At 36.5% G+C, this 21,711-nt stretch overlaps 1 protein-coding gene across 8 annotated transcripts in view; it reads right to left on the reverse strand.

Annotated features, from left to right (window-relative positions):
• Positions 1-1,411: 1,411 nt before the first annotated feature.
• Positions 1,412-21,711, reverse strand: part of Naalad2 (N-acetylated alpha-linked acidic dipeptidase 2) — a 74,764-nt gene continuing 54,464 nt past the window's right edge. For 7 of the 8 annotated variants that reach the window (XM_031344665.1, XM_031344667.1, XM_031344663.1 and 4 more), the window contains 6 exons: positions 18,735-18,826; positions 15,395-15,485; positions 10,511-10,775; positions 5,945-6,026; positions 4,696-4,788; positions 1,412-2,409 (listed from right to left, as the gene is read on the reverse strand). In XM_031344665.1, the coding sequence (XP_031200525.1) occupies positions 2,220-2,409; positions 4,696-4,788; positions 5,945-6,026; positions 10,511-10,775; positions 15,395-15,485; positions 18,735-18,826 (813 nt within the window). In that variant the 3' untranslated portion in view covers positions 1,412-2,219. Of the gene's footprint in view, positions 2,410-4,684; positions 4,789-5,944; positions 6,027-10,510; positions 10,776-15,394; positions 15,486-18,734; positions 18,827-21,711 lie in introns of all 8 variants that reach the window. The other variant, XM_031344668.1, reaches the window with a different exon arrangement.

Below are 21,711 nucleotides of genomic sequence, written 5' to 3' on the forward strand. Positions count from 1 at the left end.
ATTAATAGGAAGGTATCAGATTCCAAACATACGCTGCTTGCCCATGCTTCTCTGCTGATGCCTTCCCACCTTCAGAGCTGACTCTGCTTCCACTGCAATATGGAGCTGACTAACCAAGTCTGTAATCCTCACTTCTGAGGAGTTACCAAGCTGCGCATAACCAGACTAGGAAACTGACAAGTACTCTAATGCTCACTTCCCCAAAGAAGTTTATCAAGCTACCTAATCATTAGAGGTCACTGGTGACAAATTTCCTCTGAAGGGCTTCATTAACTATAAAAAATTGAAATCTTCCCCATTACCTCCTTTGCCACTAGGAAAACTGAAGCCTGTGGCTTATCAACTACAAGACATAGGATCTCACCCTCTAAACCAGTGGGTCTCAACTTTCCTAATGGATCTTTATGAAAAAGGACAACAACTTCAGTGCCCCTCTTGAACTACAAATTCTAGACATTTGAAGAAAAATTAAAGAGCACATAGGGCCAGGTGATGGCTCCACAGGGATAAGGAATGCTTAAGCATCTTCACAAATAGGCACATTAGATTTTGGTGGTTTCTGAAGTTACATTGTACAAAGGGTTGTCAAGAAACACATACTTTTGTTTTCCTTTTGATTGCTGTGATATTGGTTGTTGCCCAAAGGTACATTGGACAAGATTATAGGCTGATATCAAAACCATAGTTCACCAGGATTTTAAAGCACAATAAAATTTATGTACACTTTTACTGCAAATACAGTTTGTTATAGTCTTGTGAAATCCTTGAAATATTTCAGGCTTATAAGTGGGAAAGGAATAAACCCAAACTCAAAAATCATTTATTCTCATCCTAAATTTAAGTATGTCTTAATGCCATTTTAAGGTTCTTAATTAAAAAATCTCTCTATAAAAAAAATATTATCCATGTGGGCAATTTTTTTTTTTTTTTAACAAGGTTTCTCTGTATAGCCCTGGCTGTCCTGGAACTCACTCTGTAGACCAGGCTGGCCTCGAACTCAGAAATCCGCCTGCCTCTGCCTCCCCATGTAGGCAATCTTAACAGCAAACTTTGTTAGTGTGTAATCCTTCAAGGCTTCAACAGACTCTGGCATGAGGGGCTCCTTTTCTTTTCCATGTTGCCTTGTCCTTGCCTTTCTGCCCTGTCTCACGCGTGTAGTATGGGGTTCAGCAAGCTTTGTGTTTGTCTAACACTCCACACTCATTAAATCACTGTCTTGTTAGCCAAGATGGAAGAATAGTGCGATCATTTCTTCTTGTGCTCCAGCTTAGCTGTTGCTTATTATTTTAGTTAGTGTGCTCTTTTAAGGTTAATTTTTTATTCTTTAATTAATTTCCTGCCTGTTTACAATATACTTTGAGCATATTCACTCCCAAGTCCCTTCTCTTACCACTATCCCATTCCCTTCAAAGCCTGTCTTCCTAATACCTTCTACTACTTTCAAGGCTTTTTTTTTTTTTTTTTTTAAGATACACTGAATTTAATTAGATTTGCTTGCATATTCGTGGTAGTGCATCTGTTTACTGAATACTGGACAACTTACCAGTGACTATAGCCCTGAAAAACTAGCTTCCTCTCCCCTAACTATTGACTACCTGGAGTTGTTCAGTTGCAGATGGGACCTCATGAGTCAATGTCCTGTCTGTTCTGGAATCTTTTGCTTGATTATGTGTAGATAACACAGTTGTACAGTTCATAATGTCCAGGTGACCATTTCACAACACTCCTTCCTTCCCATTCTCTGGCTCTTATATTCTGTTCATACCCTGTCCTTTGATGCTAACCGAGAAAATTAAATAACCTTTTCAATTATTTGATGAAGAATCAAGATTACTTGATATAAGAATGCATGCATCTATGTGTGTATATACTCCAGTGAATCCAATCATCTGCCTGTGAGCATTGGAGTTGCTTCCTGTTTCACTTTCACTGGATATGCATATGAGCAAAAAAAAAAAAAAAAAAAAAAAAAAAACCAGCACCCTCTTTGCAGATAAATAAAGTAGAAGGACAAAACATGTCATGACAATCACAGTTTTAGGATTGTCTGATTGTCTGATTCTGCCAATCAGCAGAGAAAGAGACACCTTTTTTTTCTTCAGATTCTCAGCAGCACCTTAGCAGGGTATCCATTGGGCCAAGACCCTCTCCCCAGCAGGTTTACTCTCAGACACTACGCAATACTTTTATAGTGCTGAAGCTGCTTGACAGAAACCTTCCTATAATACATCGGTCAGTGTCCCTGCTGCTGCTTGAATTGTGAAAGCTGCAATAGAAATATGTTTCTTCACTTCTGCCCAGGCCAAGTGAGGGTCTGCCTTATTTTCAATATCAAACAAAGCATCATAAATCCCAGGGAATGATTCTCCAGCATATTTGTTGTGGCTGCTTGGAGCAAAGATGATGTGCCTAAACCAAAAAAAAAAAAAAAAAATTGCTTTTTAAACAAATGAAAAATAGATGTCAGAGCTACTTTATCTAAGAAGTCAGGTACAGTTATAAGTATGCACTATGTAATACAGCCATCCTACAACATCTTTACATTAATATTGTAGCTTTATTCTAGAACACTGCCGTAGACTGAAACAGCAATATGAACTTCAATATTCAAATATCTAAATATTCAGCTAATCAAAATGTATGTCAAAAACACAGGGTAGTGTTTTGGAAGACATTTTGATATATTCTCATCAAATTTTAAAATGCATTGTCTTTTTTTGGCACTGAAATACCAGGGCCTGATTATAAGAATATTAATATTTATAAATGTTCAAATAGAACACAAGGACATCTTAAGGAAGTGTATTTCATACTGGTTGAGAGAAGCTCATCTAACAAATCCTAACAAGTCCCTAAGACTGTAAATGGAAGCCTAACAGTGAAGTACGATGGTTCTGTTTGTATAATATAAATGTTTCCGTACTTAAAAGATGTGTGAGTGTGTATGTGTGTGTATAAAATGTCCATATTTACATACAAATATATGACTATAGTAAGCAGTTACCCATGAATATATATATGTAGTTCCATGAAACATGCATATAATATGCACATTTATTCAGACATACAAACACATTATGTAAGTATGTTAACACATCACCCAATGTTGAGTTTCCCTGAAAAAAATTAGCAGAAATAGATATGCATTTGAGTGAGCTGATGAATTAGAAGTGTTGTCACTACATGCTTCAGAGTCTGAACATTTTAAAAAGTGCACTTTCATTATAAAAATTAGTTCTAAAAGGATTGATAGGCTAGTAACTTGGAAAATAGGACTAAAATTGTAGATATTTCTTACTTTTTATATATGTATACATGCATATATACTCATAACTGACAGATCCTATTTATAACTATGAATAAACATTTATAAATATAGCTTACATTCCAGAGTGCCTCCCTTTTTAAGCTTAACCTTCAAATACCTTAATTCTACAGGCCTCAGAAGTGAACAGCTGAAATCTCCATTTGTAGCTGAGAAACAAAGGCTTAGAAAAATAATTTCCCAGGTCAGAGGATAAGATCTGTTTATATCATTTGAGTGTTAGCTCTAAACATTGATATTTAGATAAGGGATAGCTAGCTTTATAAAGTAGAATTCGTTATCTTAATTCAGACAGGCAAGTCCTAGAAGTAGCATGCTCACATTACAGAGCAGTGAAACAGACAATCCTAAACCTGCATGAACAGGAACACAGATTTTTCTGACTTTAATTAAATGATAGGACCTTCTTAATTTACATCAAGAAACCATTTCAAATATGGTTTAGATTTATTTGTTTACATTGTTAATGTGTGTGAATGCTTTGCTTTTATGTGTGAATTCCTCATGCATGCCTGGTGCCTGCAGAGTAAATGAAGTTTCAGATGCTTGTAAGCCACCATGTGGGTGCTGAGAACTACATCTGAGCCCTCTACGAGAGCAACAGGTACTCCTTTTAAAAAAAATTTATTTATTTTATGTGTGTGAATGTACTGTCGCTTACTTCAGACATGCCAGAAGAGGGCATTGGATCCCATTACAAATGCTTTGTGAGCCATCATGTGGTTGCTGAGAACTGAACTCAGGACCTCTGAGTCAATGAGTCAGTGCTCTTAACTGCTGAGTGCTCTTAATCACTAAGCCATCTCTCCAGCCACGAGGAACATTTTTAAAAGGATCTTGAGAAAACAGACAAAGTAAATCATAAGGAATAAAAGCTAAACTTCATTTAGGAAGAAAGATCAGATCAGATGAGAACATTACAGGATAAAGATTTGAGATCTTTATGAAAGAAAATTTCTAATAACTATGTCTTTAAATAAAATAGAATGGGCTTCTTTATGAAACAGTAAGGTTTCCATCACTAAGTATGAAATTGACTGAATATTTACTTACCTGGAAGCTCACAAGAAGGATTCATGAGATTGTTGACTGAATGATCTCTAAGATTCCTTTAGAACTCTGTGGCTTGAATATTTTGTTCATGTACTTTCTTAGCTATGGTAGGCACATACTGAAGAACTAATTGATATGAAATATATTTCTCTTATACTACATATTATATCATTACTTGATATATAATCTTACCCATATTACATTTAGCATTTATATTACCTTTAGTATATTTAATATGTTGTGATCACCTTTCATACACGTCTTTGATTATAGTGAGTTCTTTGGTACCTTCTGTGGTGCACCCACCTTTTCCTTACCTATAGAACTTCCTCCCAGGTAAACCAAGAGGATCTATGAATGCTCTTTCAAGAAGCATCTGTTGGTCATTCATAATTCTTACTGCAATAGGACTTGGAGAATAAGAAACACACCATTAAAACCTTTTCTAGTAATCCCAATTAAACTAAAATAAACAAAGGCATGGGACAATAGATAAAATAATCAATAAACCATTAACAAAATGAATGTTGACACAGTAATGTGTTATAGAGCAAGCAACATATAACAGCAGGGCCATCACACTAGCATTTATGCTAAACATAGAATGCTACTGAAAAGTGATTTCTTTTGTTTTTTAAGGCCAAATAAAATATATTCTTTACTTCTCTGAATGATTACCAGACCTCCAAGAAAGACAGAAAACTACCAAGTTATTCCTTATGAGTCACACAACCTCACCATGTCTGGGCTGAATAAAGAATTAGAATAAAGATAAGGAAAAAGTAAGAATAAATAAAAGCAACAACAACAAAAAAATCAAATTCTTAACTATGAGAAAGGCAGGGGCAGCTTTGTGTGGTAACTAAAGGAGGTTCTTTCACATCCACAGTCCTTATCCTGCTTTCTGGGTAGCTGAACTACATGTCTGAGCTTTCACACAATCCAAGGTAGACAAAATCCTCCCCAAAATGACTGACAAAGCTTGCTGATTAAGTCTGGGGGAAAAAAAACCCTACATTTTGATACAATTCACATATATTGTATAATGTTTTAATATAATTTTAAAATTATTCTCTACCTAAAAATGGCAATAACAAAAAATTTTTAGAAAAAAAAACTATACAAAGGGAAATGGTTGATGAGTGAATAGGAGTATTGGGAAGGACGGTACAGAAATACATTCAGAAGCACCTGAGCTTATAGAGTTGTGACTCTCATCCCAAATTCAACTTAAGCGTTAGTGCAATTGTCCACCGTGTTCTTTAAAAACATAACTGAGTGCCCTAGTCATGGAAAAACAGGCCATGAACTCGAGAGTGAAGTGTGGGAAACGGACATCAGAAGAGTTAAAGGAGTAGGTGGAAATAGTGTATGAAACTCAAACAAGTTAAATTATAAAGATAGCTCTTAAGTATGTCCTTTTGCTTTCTAAAATGCTAGCAGGTGTGCTGATGATGAAATGGTGCACACCATGGTTGAAGCAGCAATGACTTGGAGGAGTTCTACACATATGTTCAGGAAAATAATCCATCCTTTTTTCAATAGGATACTTCATCTGGAACTTACTTATTAAGATCAACTTGTGTAAGTCTTCTGTGAAAGTCTGAAGCAGCCTCTGAAAAGTTTTTCACAGCAGAAAATAAGGGATCTTTAATAGAAAAATAAAAGGGAAATAAGTTAGTGGTTCACATTTTAGAGGTACACATTCCTGTCCTCTCCATGATAGGACAGAACAAGCAGCGAAAACTCCTGTAAATTCATGAAAAGCACTGGGTGTGCGGGGAGGGGAAGAAAGATAGGAATTTTAAAAGTAGTCAAATTGTGGATGTTTTGTGCCTCTGTGTGTGTGCTTGTGTGTGTGTGTGTGTGTGTGTGTGTGTGTGTGTGCGCATGCATGGTGCATGTGTGTGTGTGTGTGCGTGTGTGTGTATGTATATATGTACATATGTGTACACATTTCCCAGTGCACATGAAAATCAGAAGAGAGTGCAAGATCTCTTGGAGGTGGAGTTGCAGGTACCTAAGATCCACACAACATGACTCTTCAGATAGGAAGGTTTTTTCCTCCTTATAGATTAACTACTCTTCTCCTCTGAATTGGTTCTTAAGAGAATTCTTTCAGAAATATAGGGAAAAAATTATTTACCTAAACCCCAGCATTCATTCATTGAATATATTTATTGGAACAATTATGATATGTTAGCCACTGGAGATAGGGATAAGATATTATCTGTAATTATTACAAGATTAAAACAATACCAATTTGTATTTTCAAATAATACTATACACTTAAAATCTTGCTCAAAGGGTGACTTGTGACAAGTTGATATAACTAGGCAGCCAAGTTTTTAGTATTGATCTGGTTATACTTTTCTAAGATATCTAAAGTTTTTAAAGGAGTCAGGTTTCTTTAAGGGGCTGGCCACTGAGAGTTTGACCATGCTCCAGTGAATATATAGGACTTTTTTTCTTCTGTTTTTTTTTTGGGGGGGGGTAGTAGGTATAATAATCAAGAAGAATATTGTGTTGGAAAAAATATAATTAGATTCTTAGCATCTATTTTTATTACAGCAACCTATCATGCATGTTTTATAAGTTCTGAGTAGGACTTTGACATGCATAATTGATTTACTACTGCTTGCATTTATATCTGTTTTGCAGATCGAGTCCTTGTCATCTGGTCACAGATGACTGAATCATCTGCCAAGGAAGAGGAACCTTCAACATAAATACATTTAGTGTTTTCAAAAAAGCCTTTTAGTCCTCAACGTTTACAAGCTTTGTTTAAAACATGTTCAAGTAATGTAATAATGGCTACAATGGAAGCAAAGGAAGTATATGTAGAAGAAGGAAATTTAAATTCCAAGTATACTATAGAAGTCAAGATAAAAACTGAAATATGTCAGTAGGATTCAGTGATACTGATCAATGATTACACCAAAAAGAACATTTTCAGGACCGTAACAGTTATAAAGCACACAGTGACTTGTTTACTAGAAGATAAAGAACTAGAAGTATAGAGTATGTTTTTATTCATTCAGCAGAAACACATTCTTTATTCAAACATATTCTTACATGAATGGGGAATTTCAATTGTGAAGAGAGTAGGGCACAGCAAGAGACAAATTCTGGAGAGTATGCCATTTGATAGATATTCAGCAGTAAAGACATGGATGTTAAAAATAAAAGACATCATGGTATATACTCACTTATACGTAGATATTAGCCATAAAATACAGGATACCCATGATACATGGCACAAACCCAAAGAAGCTAAAGAAGGAAGGTCCAAGTGAGAAGCTTGAATCTCACTTAAAAAGGGGAGTAAAATAAGAGGAAGATTGAGGGACAGAACTGGATGGGAGAGGGAGTTCAAGATCAGTTGTAAGGATGGATAGTAGTATAGTAGAGATGGCCAGATTGCCATGAGAATGAATGGGAATCTGCAACTGATGGGGCTGGAGAAGTGAGGGAGGGTATCTCTAGGAAGAGACTGAAACCTGAGGTAAGGAAAGTGCCCAAGAATCAGTGGCGGTGATACTAGCTGTGACTCATACAGCATTGGGGATATGAAACCTGAAGAGACGCCAGACAGGAACCCTACTGGAGCAATAAGGACACCAGCCTACTTACAAAACTTTCAACCCAAAATTTATTCTGTCTATAAGAAATGCAGGGACAAAGATGGAGCAGAGACTGAGGGAATGGCCAAACAATAACCTGTCCAACTTGAGACCCATCCCATGGGCAAACACTAATCCCTGACACTATTAATGAAACTCTGTTATGCTTGCAGACAGGAGTCTAGCATGGTCCTATGAGAGGCTCCACCCACCAGCTGACTCAGACAGATGCAGACACCCACAACCTAACAGTGGGTGGAGCTTTGGGGGCTCTTATAGAAGAATAAGGAAGGATTGTGTGCCCCAAAGGGAATAGGAACTCATAGAAAGAGCACAGTCAACTAACCTGGACCCTTGGGACCCTATGAGACTGAAGCATCAGCCAAATGACATACATGGGCTGGACCTAGGCCTACCTGCACATATGTAGCAGATGTGCAACTTGGTCTTCATGTGTGTCCTAAATAACTGGGATGGGGCCTATCCCAAAAACTGTTGCCTATTGGTGAGATATGTTCTTCTAGCCTCTTGTGGCTTCAGTGGGTGAGGATTTGCCTAACCTCAAAGACTTGATGTGCCAGGGTTGGGGAATACCTGGGGAGCCCCACCTGTTTAGAGAAGAAGGGGATTGGGGACGGGTTGTGGGAGGGAGTGACGGGGATGGGAAGTGAGCGGGATATAAAGTGAATAAGTAATAAATAGAGCAGAAAATGGCATTAACAGGAAGAATGCTCTAGAAGCAGGTAAGTCTGGAGGGAGAAATTACTTTGGTCTTAAGGCCCTGCCACTGAGCTTGCATAGCTTTTCTCTTGACTGGATCTCAACCTATGCAAATGTAGAAGAGGCATTTCACTGAAAGATACTTAAGATGTTTAGGAAGTGCTACATAGGTGCACAACTGTTAACATCTGTCCTGAGCAGAGTCTTGTCTTGTTCTCCAATTTCATCACTTCAGTTTCCTCATCATTCCAGAGAGACTCTTCTTTTCCCCTTTTATTTATTCTTTTCTTTTATTTTTTTTGTGGGGTTGGGGGAGGGCAGCAATCTTACTATGTAGCCCAGGCTGGCCTAACACTTGTGATCCTTCTGCCACAACCTTCCAACTACTAGGATTACAGGTATGGACCTGCACACCTGGCTCTTCTTTATTTCAGTTTATGTTCACATTGAAATACATGCGGGTTGGCAGGATGAGTCGGTGAGTAAACACACTTGCTGCCATGCTTGATTCAATGCCCGAGACTCACAGATGAGGGGAGAACCAACTCTTACAAATTGTCCTCTGATGTTTACATTTACATAGTAGCATATGACATCTACCCCCACAAACAATGACTTTAAGAAATGTAATTTTTAATTTAAAATGAGTAAAATACTTACTGTTTTCATAACCTCAGAAAGATTACTAATCCTATGTAATAATCACAATAACACTGAAATATAACTAATGACAAATTCTGTTCTCTCTTTGCTTTTAATTACACTTTTTCTCACTTTAATAATGTTTCATATACTAAGAATATCTGAAAGGCAGGAGAGAAAGTAGTTACAATTAATACCAGTAGGCAACATTCACTAACCACTAATCAATCACTACTGATCCATATATTTCCTAATACTCTCTCTAGTAGTGAGGTGTGTTGTATTTATTCATGCTTAGGAAATTGGCAACACCTGAATGGTGGTTGTACATGCCTTTAATCCCAGCAGCCATGGGTCAGACAGGCAGATCTCTTGAGTTCAAGGCTAGCCTAGTGTACAGACTGAGTTCCAGGACATCTAGGGATACACAGAGAAACCCTGTCATTAAAAAACCAGAAAAATGGCTGGGCTGTGGTGGCACATGCCTTAATCTAGCACTTGGGAGGCAGAGGCAGAGGCAGGTGGATTTCTGAGTTTGAAGCCAGTGTGGTCTACAGAGTGAGTTCAAGGACAGCCAGGGCTATACAGAGGAACCCTGTCTTGAAAAAACAAAAAAAAAAGGAGGAAGAGAAAGAAGAAGAAAGAAAGGATGTTAAGACATGTTCTAAAGACCACAGATACTAAATGGAAGAGAGAATATCTGAGTCAGGCTAACTCCTTCCAGATCCCATGTTTAATGCCCCAGAATTGTACTGTATTTCATCCCTACTTTCTAAAAAACACATTTTGGCAGCCAGTTGTAAAAGGAAATACTGGCTATATCTAAGCAAAACACCTTCATATATGCAAATATTGATGAATATATTTAGCAACAATAATATATACACAATAGGACATGTGATTATAATTTTTATTATGTAAGGGATATTAATAAAAGCCATAACAGGAAAATATTTATACAACATGTTTGTAGTACTATTTAATGAGTAATGGATTCATCATAGACATTTCATATTAAGTCAGATCCCTAAGCCATTAGGCTTTCATCAAAAATAATTAGTAAATTAGCACAGATCCCTTCTAGAATGCACTGACCATGATAGGAGCTAAGAAAGAGTTACATTAAAGTCTATAAAAAATATCTTACCAAATGACACTCCATGGTTTCTCAATTGCTGGTCATGTTTCTTGGATAAGTTGAAGATACTTGCTGCATAGTTTTTCAAGGCTTTTGCATAGTCTTGAATGTTGAAAGGAATGACCACAGAGTCTGCAAGCTCATATACCAATGCTCCTCGTAACTGAGCCACAGAAAGCTGTTTTTTAAATGTGGGGTCATAAAAGTTCTGTACTAATTCAAAGGTCTCATAGATGGTGTGATATACAGGATAGCTACTGTATTTATCTGTTTTCTAAAATAGAGGAAGAGTTGAGAGATAAACAAGAATTAAATGTTCGCCAATTTATATTTTAATCATAGAAATGATTAAATATATATATGACAGCCCTGATTTCACAAATTTAGCAAATTTAAAATCTAAACACTAGAGCCAAAATGCTTTGTGATTTCTATTTTTATATTTCTGTCTTTATAATATATGTAACCATCATTCAACCATTTGATCTTAATAAATATATAAAGAAATATGTAATCAAACCAGAACAATCAAAATTATGAACTGATCAGGGGTGTAAAAAGTTCTGGGAAGCTGGGCAGTGGTGGCGCATGCCTTTAATCCCAGCACTTGGGAGGCAGAGGAAGGTCGATTTCTGAGTTCAAGGTCAGCCTGGTCTACAGAGTGAGTTCCAGGACAGCCAGGGCTACACAGAGAAACCCTGTCTCGAAAAAGACAAACAAACAAAAAGTTCTGGGAAGCTTAGTGTTTACAGAGCTTGAAGGGAATGCATTATTTTTCTATTTTTTCTTTTTTGATAAGTACTTATTTTTATTAGAAGATAGCTTAATAAGAAACTGATTTTTATAACATAGTGTTCTCAAATCTTTTTTTTTTTTTTTTAGATATTTTCTTTATTTACATTTCAAATGTTATCCCCTTTCCTGTTTCCCCTCCGAAAATTCCCTATCCCACCCTCCTCCCCCTGCTCACCAACCCAGCTTTCTGGTCCTGGCATTCCCTTACACCGGGGCATAAAGCCTTCTCAGGACCAAGAGCGTCTCCTCCCATTGATGACAGACTAGGCCATCCTCTGCTACATATGCTGCTGGAGCCATGAGTCCAACCACGTGTACTCTTTGGTTGGTAGTTTAGTTGCTAGGAGCTCTGGCAGTACTGGTTAGTTCATATTGTTGTTCCTCCTATGGGATTGCAAACTTTAACTCCTTGGGTCCTTTCCCTAGCTCCTCTATTGGGGACCCTGTGCTCAGTCCAATTGTTGGCTGCGAGCATCCACCTCTGGATTTGTTAGGCACTGGTAGAGCCTCTCAGGAGACAGCTATAACAGGCTTCTGTCAGCAAGCACTTGGCATCCACAGTAGTGTCTGGGCTTGGTGACTATAAATTATGAACTGATCAAGGGTATTAAAAGTTCTGGGTAGCTTAGTGTTTACAGAGCTTGAAGGTAATACATTATTTTTCTAATCAAATAGTGTTTAATCAAATGCTGTTAGTCCTTGATAACAATCTGGGAGTATCTGTAATGAACATGTAAGTATAATGTAGAAGTAGATTGAGGTCTTTGGTCTCTGTATCCTAATTGTAGTTTTTACTATCTTCTATCTTTTTACAGGACTATCATTCTTACTGCTATTTGTTCATGAAAAATCAATCCTGATTCATCATCCTCCACCCCACTTCTTCTAATCCTGTGCTTCTAATGTACTGTATTCTTGAATATTAGGCAACTTTGTTCAAACTGGTAACAGTATAAAATTGAACAGAGTGATAAAAAGCTAAGTCACACTTTTCATGTACAGTTGACCCATGAATCACATAGAAGTTTGGGAGAACCAACTTAATTCCCACATAGTTGAAAGTACATGTGTCAATTAAACTACTAATAGTATAAGCAACATATATTTTGTATGCTCTGTTGTAGGGGGAGTTTCCCTAATTGTTTCCCTAATTGTTGATTGACTAAGTAAAGATAGCAGAAGCTAATCACTAGGCAAAAGAGAAGGCAGGATTTCTGGGCAGGACAGAAAGAGAAGGAGGGAGAATATTGGAGTCAGACCAGGCGGAGGAGTGGATAGGAGCTGCAGATGTGTAGGTTTCTTGGGGCACCAATGGTTTGTGGACTCTGCAGGGAATGGTGGAGGCCATGGAGGATGGGGCAGTATATTCTTCGACCAGCCTTTGAGTTATCTGGTCAGTTTTAAAATAAAATCTGCAGTGTTTTTCTTTCACGTGGCTAAAAAGAGCTCGTGAGATTGGGGTGGTCATTGGCAGTGGCAGGACCAGCCACAGGGGTGGCCGATTGGTGGAGCACGAGCCATGGCTCTGGGTATTCTCAGGATGAATGGGCAGATGGAAGTGGAGCCAGTGGGGGGATTATCTCAGAGCTATGTCGTGAGGGGCCACAGCACTGGGCAAGGAGACCAGACAAGGAGAAACGTGTTTCAAAAAATTACAGGCAACACTCTGTGCATTTTGTATAGTGAAAATATGTGTGAGCCATGAAAGATCATTTTTTCCTATAATATGCAACTCATTGGACAGGTAAAAAGCTCAAACACAGATGATTAGTGTCACGTGTCATTTTGGGGAAACACTACAAATAATCACACCATAACATTACAGGACATAGCCATAAAACTACTTTAGTAGTATATTGTGTACTATATTTAGTTTAATACAGTTATAACTTAATGTGGTATATTTACATTTACTTACAACTCATTGTATGCCAAAGGTACCATGTATAATTAGTACACAACTTTGATAAATTTAAATGTTTGCATTAATTTGTATATATTTCATGGCAGTGAAAGATGAAATACTCTTATCCACATATATTTTATATAGAACTGACCTATCTTTTATCCTCATATTTCTAGAGTATGTAATCTATAATCTTTGCCAAATTATAGAAAAATCTCAAAACAATATTTGCATTTAAATGGACCTATACCATTTAAACCCAGGTTATTTGATGGTCAGCTATAGTAAATAGTGAATATTAACATACAGCACTTATTCATATAATTTGCACTATTCTGGTTCTATCTTTGCTTCTTTATCATTGGCTGTGTTTTAGATAGTCAAATTAGCATCCAACATGCATTATATACATGCAAAATATCAGTGTATTGTACTTTGAGCTTGAAATTGACTAATATGTAAAGAATCTAAGTCTACTAAAATTTGACCTATGATATAACTTATGACATAATCAAAAATAACCCAGTATATGTTCACCATATCTAAGTACTTGCAATCATCAGAACAGTTGAATGACAGTGATATAGACTATCCAGTACAAACTAGAGAAAAGACAAAAATTAAAATGTGGGAGAAATTTGCTTTGTTCACTATCTACAGACTTTGCCTCATGATAGATAACAATGGGACTATATGGAAGGGCAACTAATAACACAACCCTAGCTCAGCATATTCCTCAAACAAAACATTTCCTCTAAGGAGGGAAATACAAGCCAAAACAAAACAACAACATCAAAAAAAAATCATATAAGAGCTGGAGAGATAGATAGCTTAGCAGTTAAGAGCACTGACTGCTCTTGCAGAGGTCCTGAGTTCAATTCCCAGCAGCCACATGGTGCCTCACAACTATCTGTAATAGGATCTGGTGCCCTCTTCTGGTCTGTCTGAAAATAGCTATACTGTACTCATTCATAAAATAAATAAATAAATCTTAAGAATATAATATATAAGATCTATATAATTAGACTACAAAATAAGATTTTATTTATTTATTTTTAAGTAAGAGTCTAGCCCAGGCTGATCTTAAACTCTCTATGTAAGCAAGGATGACCTTGAATTTCTGTTGCACATTGATTTTGATCCAAATACTTAGATTTCAGGGACGTACTAACATATTCCATTTTAGGGAATGGAACCCAGGGCTTCATGAATCCTAGGCAAGTACTCTACCAATTGAGCTACATCCCCACAACAAAATAAGATTTTTCCAACAAATTCTGTTTTGAGAAAAGGGTATAAATATTTGGTGTGTAAAACTGGCTACAAATCTGGCATTTCTGCATGAATTAATATTTCACTGGAAAACCTTAGTAGTACTGCATTCACAGAACAGCCCATAATCCTGCATAGTGTGTCTACAAAGGAGCAGGAGCAAGTAGTCTGTGTGCCTGGAATTCTTGGGTCCTGCATCCACCTATTGCCTCATGCCATACAATTCAATTACAGTTCATATTAATAAAATGTTGCTATGGATTACATATGGAATAACTACACACCCCATACCCCCAAAGAGAAACTCGTAATTTCAAGTACTCCCAGTGTGACACTCTTAAAGTTTCCAAAACATTTTACGAAGTGTCAAAGGAAAATGGGTGAGCTTGCAATCATCATATTAAACAAAATAAACCATATAGAGAATAATAAGTATGGAGTGTTTTCTCTATACACAGACATCTAAATATAAAGCAAAAGGCATGAAAGTAGATGGAAGACTGGAGGATTATGAGGGGGTGAAGAAAGTACAAGGGGAGATAAGCATCATTTCAGTTCCTTGTATACATATATGAAAATGTCATAACAAAACTCACTATTTCATAGTTAAAATGAAGTGGCCTCAGAAAAAGGTATTGAGGAAATGCCCTTGAAGAATAAGTGCTAATCCAGCCTCTTCTAATCTCTCTTTGCTTCCTGACTGCTCTTAGGTGAGCAGCTTTCCTCACTATTTCTGCCCACCCTGATGTGATGACTCACCACAATCCCACAAGTACTAGGACAAACACTGTATATAGGCTGAGACCTTTGAAACCAGGAACCAAAACAATGTTTTTATGAGATGATTATTTCAGATATCTTGTTAAAGTACTGAAGAGTGAACATATGCACTGAATATTAGAAAAGATTAAATGGCTTACCTTGTTCTTAGTGTAGCGAGCTCTGCCTGAAGCAATTCCAAGTCTTTGAAAGTAAGCCTCAAAATCACTCCCAGATCCCAGCTTATTGATTCTAGGTATAGAATATGATTAAGTAACTATATGTACATAAATTAATAAATAAATACCAAGTCAAACAGATGGGAAAATGAATCCTTCTTCAAGAGTAGCTAAGAAATTTCATAGCAAATTATTAGAGGAATTAGTAAAAATGAAACAATCTTGAAGATTTTCTATTATTTGCTAGAATATTAATGTGACAAGCTACACTGAATATGACTGGAGTTTGGCTCTGTCTCTGAGATGCAGAGATGGGTCAACATACAAAGTCAAAATATGTCATAAGGCGAAGAAATTGACATAAAAAATAAAAATCACATGATCATCTCAATAGATACAGAAAATCCAGCATGGCTTCTTCATCAAAATCCAACATGCCTTGATGATAAAAGTCATAGAGTGAGTGGACTGGAGAGAACAAACCTCAAATAATAAGAGCCATCTGTAAGAAACCCACAACCAACATCATTCTAAATAGAGAAAAATTAGAAGCAATCCCAGGGATATCTGCTATCCCTACTTCTTTTCACTATTGTGTTAGAAGCACTAGCTGGAGTTATAACAAAAGAGAAGGAAATTAACAGCACACAAATAGGAACAAAGTCAAACTATCCCTTTTAGAAGATGACATAGGGCTGGAGAGATGGCTCAGTGGTTAAGAGCACTGACTGCTCTTCCGAAGGTCCTGAGTTCAAGTCCCAGCAACCACATAGTGGCTCACAACCACCCATCATGAGATCTGACGCCCTCTTCTGGTGTGTCTGAAGACAGCTACAGTGTATTTACATATAATAATAAATAAATAAATCTTTTAAAAAAAAAGATGACATAATATGATACCTAGAGATCCCTATAATTTGACCAGAAAACTTGTAGAAATTTTAAACAGTTTCAGGAGTGTTACAGGATATAGTACAGAAAACAGTGCCTAATCAACAGGGGAGCCCAATCCCAACTAATATATCTACAACAGAACCTCTGAACCTAAGGGATCATTGTGGAAAAGGAGAGAAGAAAGTTTAAGATCCAGAGGAACGGGAAATGTCAGAACACCTACTCCCAGGAAGTCTCACCAACATGGCAGCCTAAACATGGAAAACACCTGTAGATATGCTAACATGGGAAGGAGAGAAGCTTAAAAAGGATTAACCATAGACAAACACCTCCAGACAACAAAGGAACTATGAAAGCAGAAGAAACCATCTTCTCCCAGGAAGCAGCACCCTAATTGGTTATTCAGAACCAAATGATCAGCCCTGAAAACATATACAACTAATGTTGTATAGATTGAGTTGTATGCATACATTTTAGAGTATACATACTGAATTTGTGCACATCTACAGACAGACATATATGTAACATCAATTAAAGAAAAAGAGACCATGGATTTGAAAGAGTACATGGGAAAGGCTGGAGGAAAGAAAGGAAAGGGGGAAGCTGGGCGGTGGTGGCGCATGCCTTTAATCCCAGCACTTGGGAGGCAGAGGCAGGCGGATTTCTGAGTTCGAGGCCAGCCTGGTCGACAGAGTGAGTTCCAGAACAGCCAAACCCTACAGAGAAACCCTGTCTTGAAAAAAAAAAACAAAGCAAACAAACAAACAAAAAAACAAACTAAATGCCAGAAATGAAAGGGGGAATGGAGTAATTATAGTCTCAAAAAGTAGAAAGCAACAATTAAAAATATATAATTAAAAATAAATAAAATAATATTTTAAAGAATAATTTAAAATAGAATAAAATTATAAACTACTATCACTTTCCACTAATTTTAGGAATTTCCAATTCTAGTTTTAGGAATCATACTGTAATAAAAATGGATAAATATATAATAAATTCAAAAAGTTACTATAGCATAAATGAGAAAAGGCTGAAAAAATAAAAATTTAAACTGATTACAGGAAAGCACACAAATAAGTGATTATTGATAATGTTCCTTTATTAAATATAAAATAAAAATGCAGGGGTCTAGGGAGATGACTCAGTGGGTAAAGTGCTTGCTATGCAAGCATGAGGAATTTGAATTAAGATTTGCACAGTACACATAAAAGCCAGTATTAGCCACTCATATCTCAAACACCAGTGTTGGGGGTCAGAGGCAGAGACAATCAGGTCCTGGAGATTCACAGCCAGACAGTTTTGCTGGGTGCTCCAGGTTCAATGAATGATCTACCATGAAAAAGTGAAAATGAATAAGGTGCAGAGGCTGGAGAGATGGCTCAGTGACTGAGAGCACATACAAATCTTCTAGATGACATGAGTTCAGTTCCCAGAAATCATATCAGGTGGCTCAAAACTGGATGTAAATTCCTATTTTAGTTTATCCAACTCCCTTGACCTCCAAGGGCAGGGCACATGCATATATCCACACAGATACACATATAGACATATAAAATATTAAAAAATAAAATAAATCTTTTTATAAAAGGAAAACAATAAAGTTGGAAATCAATGGAAGAAAATACCCAGCATCAACCTTTGGCTCCCAACACACACATAAATATACCATGTACACACAACCCCCCCACAAAAACACATATAGATATGCATATTCACATACAATACATTTAATTTTTACATTATCACCCGGTTATACTATTATTTAAAGCATCTACTACATATCTGAAATTAAAGTTATATAAGGATGCCAGATAATAAAAAATATATAGCAAAATCACCATATGATTCATCTTATTTATACTCATGTGTGTATGTCTGTAACATGATGTTCAGATGCCCACAGAAGCTAGAAGAAGCTGTTGGATCCCCTAGGTGCTGGGAACTGAACTTGGGTCTTCTAGAAGAGCAGCAAGTACTCTTAATTGCTGAGCCATTTCTCAAGCCCCAACAAAATCAGTTTAATTGAAAAATTTCAAAACTATATTTATCTGTGTTACACTGCACATAAAAAAAAATGTCTGAAGCCAGCTGGCTACAGTGGTGTACAACTTTAATCCCACCACTTGGGAGCCAGAGGCAGGTGTATCTCTGAATTCAAGGCTAGTCTGCCTATGAAGAGAAACTAGGACACCCAGGCCTCTTTTACATAGAGAAAACCTGTCTTGAAAAAGCAAAACAAAACCAAAATAACAGCAACCAAATGTTTTTGAGATGATTAGTAAGCAAAACAGCAGCTGACTGGACAGCTTTATTAAATTCATTTAAATTATTAATGAGCCACCTGAGAATTGCATGTTTGGAAAAGCGAGGGAAAAGGGGAAGCCTTATTTATCCCAGGGTAGAAAAGTTGCATATATTAATTTACCTAGGACACTCTTTATTTTCAGGTGAAGGGTCTTTTTCCAGCCAGCTTTCATAAAGTGATTTACTTTCAAAACCTTCATCAGGACTGGAGATCTAGAAAAACAATCAGTGGGCATCAGGATCTGAAGCAAGTATATAATCAATATAACTCCATGTGCACATTAGTATCAACTTTCATTGTGATCTGTATGCGGACACATCATGTCCTATTATACAAAAATATATTTTGCAATTGATAAGAAAAAAAAAACTAGCCCAAATACTTCATTTGTGATGGCTGTTGTTGGTAACTTTGCCAATTACTTAAAAGGGAATTTCATTTTTTTTTTTTTTAGCATTTTAAATAAAAGTTTTAAATTGTTTCAGGTAAAGATAGTAAAGAAAATGTACATATATTTTAGTTAATAAATTCCTTTTATTCAATCAGACAAACTCTACCTTTGCTGGAAAATAAGCCAGTGGTTGAGTAGTATTATGTAGAGTTTTTAAATTATGCTTAAGCAAAGCAGCATTTTTTTTTTAGTGTGAGGAAAGGGGGACTCTTATACACTAGCACAGTTATACACTTACACACTATAGGTAAATCAAAATCAAAATTTCTCAAAATCAGAAATAGATCTGCATATGCTATACAGGTCCTGCACATATGCCCAAACACCTAACAATAAAGATACCTGTGTTCATTGCTGCCCTCTTCACAGGAGCTAGAGACGGAGCCAAAGTGGATGCCCTTCAACTTATAATGCAGGCAATGAAATAAATAATGAAGTAAGCAATAAAATAATAAATAAGTAAATAAGAACATATAATAAAATTGGTAATGAAATAAAAATTAAATGAAAATATGGGACATATATAAAATGTAATTCCATTCAGCACCAGAGAAAAATAAAATTTTTAGGAAAGTGGATAGAATTGGAAGAAAAACTAGTCTAAATGAGGTAACTCAGGCCCAGAAAGCCAAATACCATGTTTTCTTTATTATATATATGTTATACTTTTGAATTTAATTTTGTATTTAACTTATAATGTCTATAGAGACTAGAAAATGATAAAAGGGTACTAAGGGTTAGAGATGAGTTCTAAAGATGGGTAGATAGGAGAACTCATGTGAAATGAAAATAGAAAGGGATATAATAGGATGGGGAGGGTTAATAATGATGTAAAAACACATGCAAAAACCTATTTTCTATGACATAATTTTTTTTAAAAATAGATTTTTCTATGCTGAAAGTTTATGGGTGATGAGGTGTCTCAACATCCAAAGGCACTAGCCCCCAACTCTGACAGCTGAATGCATTTCCCAGAACCCACGTTGTGGATAGGGAGAACGGACTCACACAGATCTCATACACACACATGTACACGTACATACACACAGAATTTTTTTCTTTTAAGAATATGGCTGAAGAATGATTCAGCAGTTAAGTAGCACTAGCTTCTCTTGCAAAGGACTCAGTTTCAATTCCCAAGACCAATTTGGTGGTCCACAACATTTTATAACTCTAATTCCAAGGAATCTGAGACCTTCATTTGGCATCTGTGGGCATTGCATGCACATGGTGTACATACAGACATTCAAACAAAACACTCATCCACATAAAAATAAATCCTAAAAGACTCTGAATGGACATAGATACCTTATATAAACAAGTGGGTAATGCCATCTCTAAAAACCAACATAATCAAAAATCTCAGAGCTAAGAAGAGGAGTGAACACAAGCTTCTATCCCTAACAAAGAAGCTATCTCCAATTAATATCCACTTACAAAGGAAAATTTAGTTTTCTGCACTGGAGTCTCAGTGTATATATTAATCACACTTAAGGGTAGGCCTAATGCCCATGTCTTGGTGTATATATAAATCACACTTAAGGTTAGACCTTATGCCCAGTAGTACATGGCTAACTCAAAATGAATCGAATTATATTTTTGTAGGTTTTTTTTTCTCAAATTGCTTTGTTTGGTTATTTTTTTTCTTATATAATATGGATTCTGACTTTGTGCTTTTGTAGGTTTTGTTTTGTGCATGAATGTTTCTTGTGCTTTTTCTTTTTTTTTCTTTTTTTCATTTTATTTTATTTTATTTTGCTCTATTTGCTTGCTAGTTTTTGGTTTTCGTGGGTTTTTGGAGGGATCTTTGGATATTTTCATTTTGTTATTTTGTTGGCTTGTTTTTGTCTTAATTTGGTTTTGTTGTTTTATTTTGTTTTTGTTATTTTTTGAGAGCAAGAGAAAGATAGGTGTGGAAAGAGAGAACAAAGGCATAGAGTTGGGACGGTGGAGGTAATCGAAGAGTGGTTTGGAACAGAAAAACTGTGACCAAAATAAATTCCATGAAAAAAAAATTCATTTAAAAGAAGGAAAGACGAAAGAAAATCCCAGTGCCAAGAGTGGGATGCCTCCCTATGAGTTTTGGGTCAGGAAAGCTCAAGAAGCCACCCTGACCCCCAACAACGTAGATTCTTAGTGTCACCTTGGGTTGATAGGTTAGTTACTTTCCTATTACTCTGATAAAGCATCACGAGCAAGCAAATTAATAGAACAAAGCGTATTTGGACTTAACAGTTTTAGAAGATTAAGAGATTATTATGGTGAAGCATTGCAGCTGGAGCAGAAGCTGAGGAGTCATATCTTGAACAACAAGCATGAAACAGAGTAAAAGCAAACTGAGAGTAGGACAAGGCCTTAAGATCCCTAAGGCCAGTGATATAATTCCTCCAGAAAAGCCATGCCTCCTAACTCCCCCTCCCCAGTCAGTGCCATCAAGTGGGGACCAAGTATTCAAATGTCAGAAACTATGAGAAATATTTCTCAGTCAAACCAACAAGGCTGCCCACCAGAATTAAATGAGGAGACCTATTGCTGGCACCACCATACATCTTGGTAGTAGGACAAAAAGTTATCTATAGTCTTATGTAACTGTGAACCCTGAAAGGTTCAACATTAACCCATTGGACAAGATTTAGACACTAATGC

The sequence above is a fragment of the Mastomys coucha genome, unplaced genomic scaffold (genome assembly GCF_008632895.1).
Source record: "Mastomys coucha isolate ucsf_1 unplaced genomic scaffold, UCSF_Mcou_1 pScaffold23, whole genome shotgun sequence".
NCBI classification, from domain to species: Eukaryota; Metazoa; Chordata; class Mammalia; order Rodentia; family Muridae; genus Mastomys; species Mastomys coucha.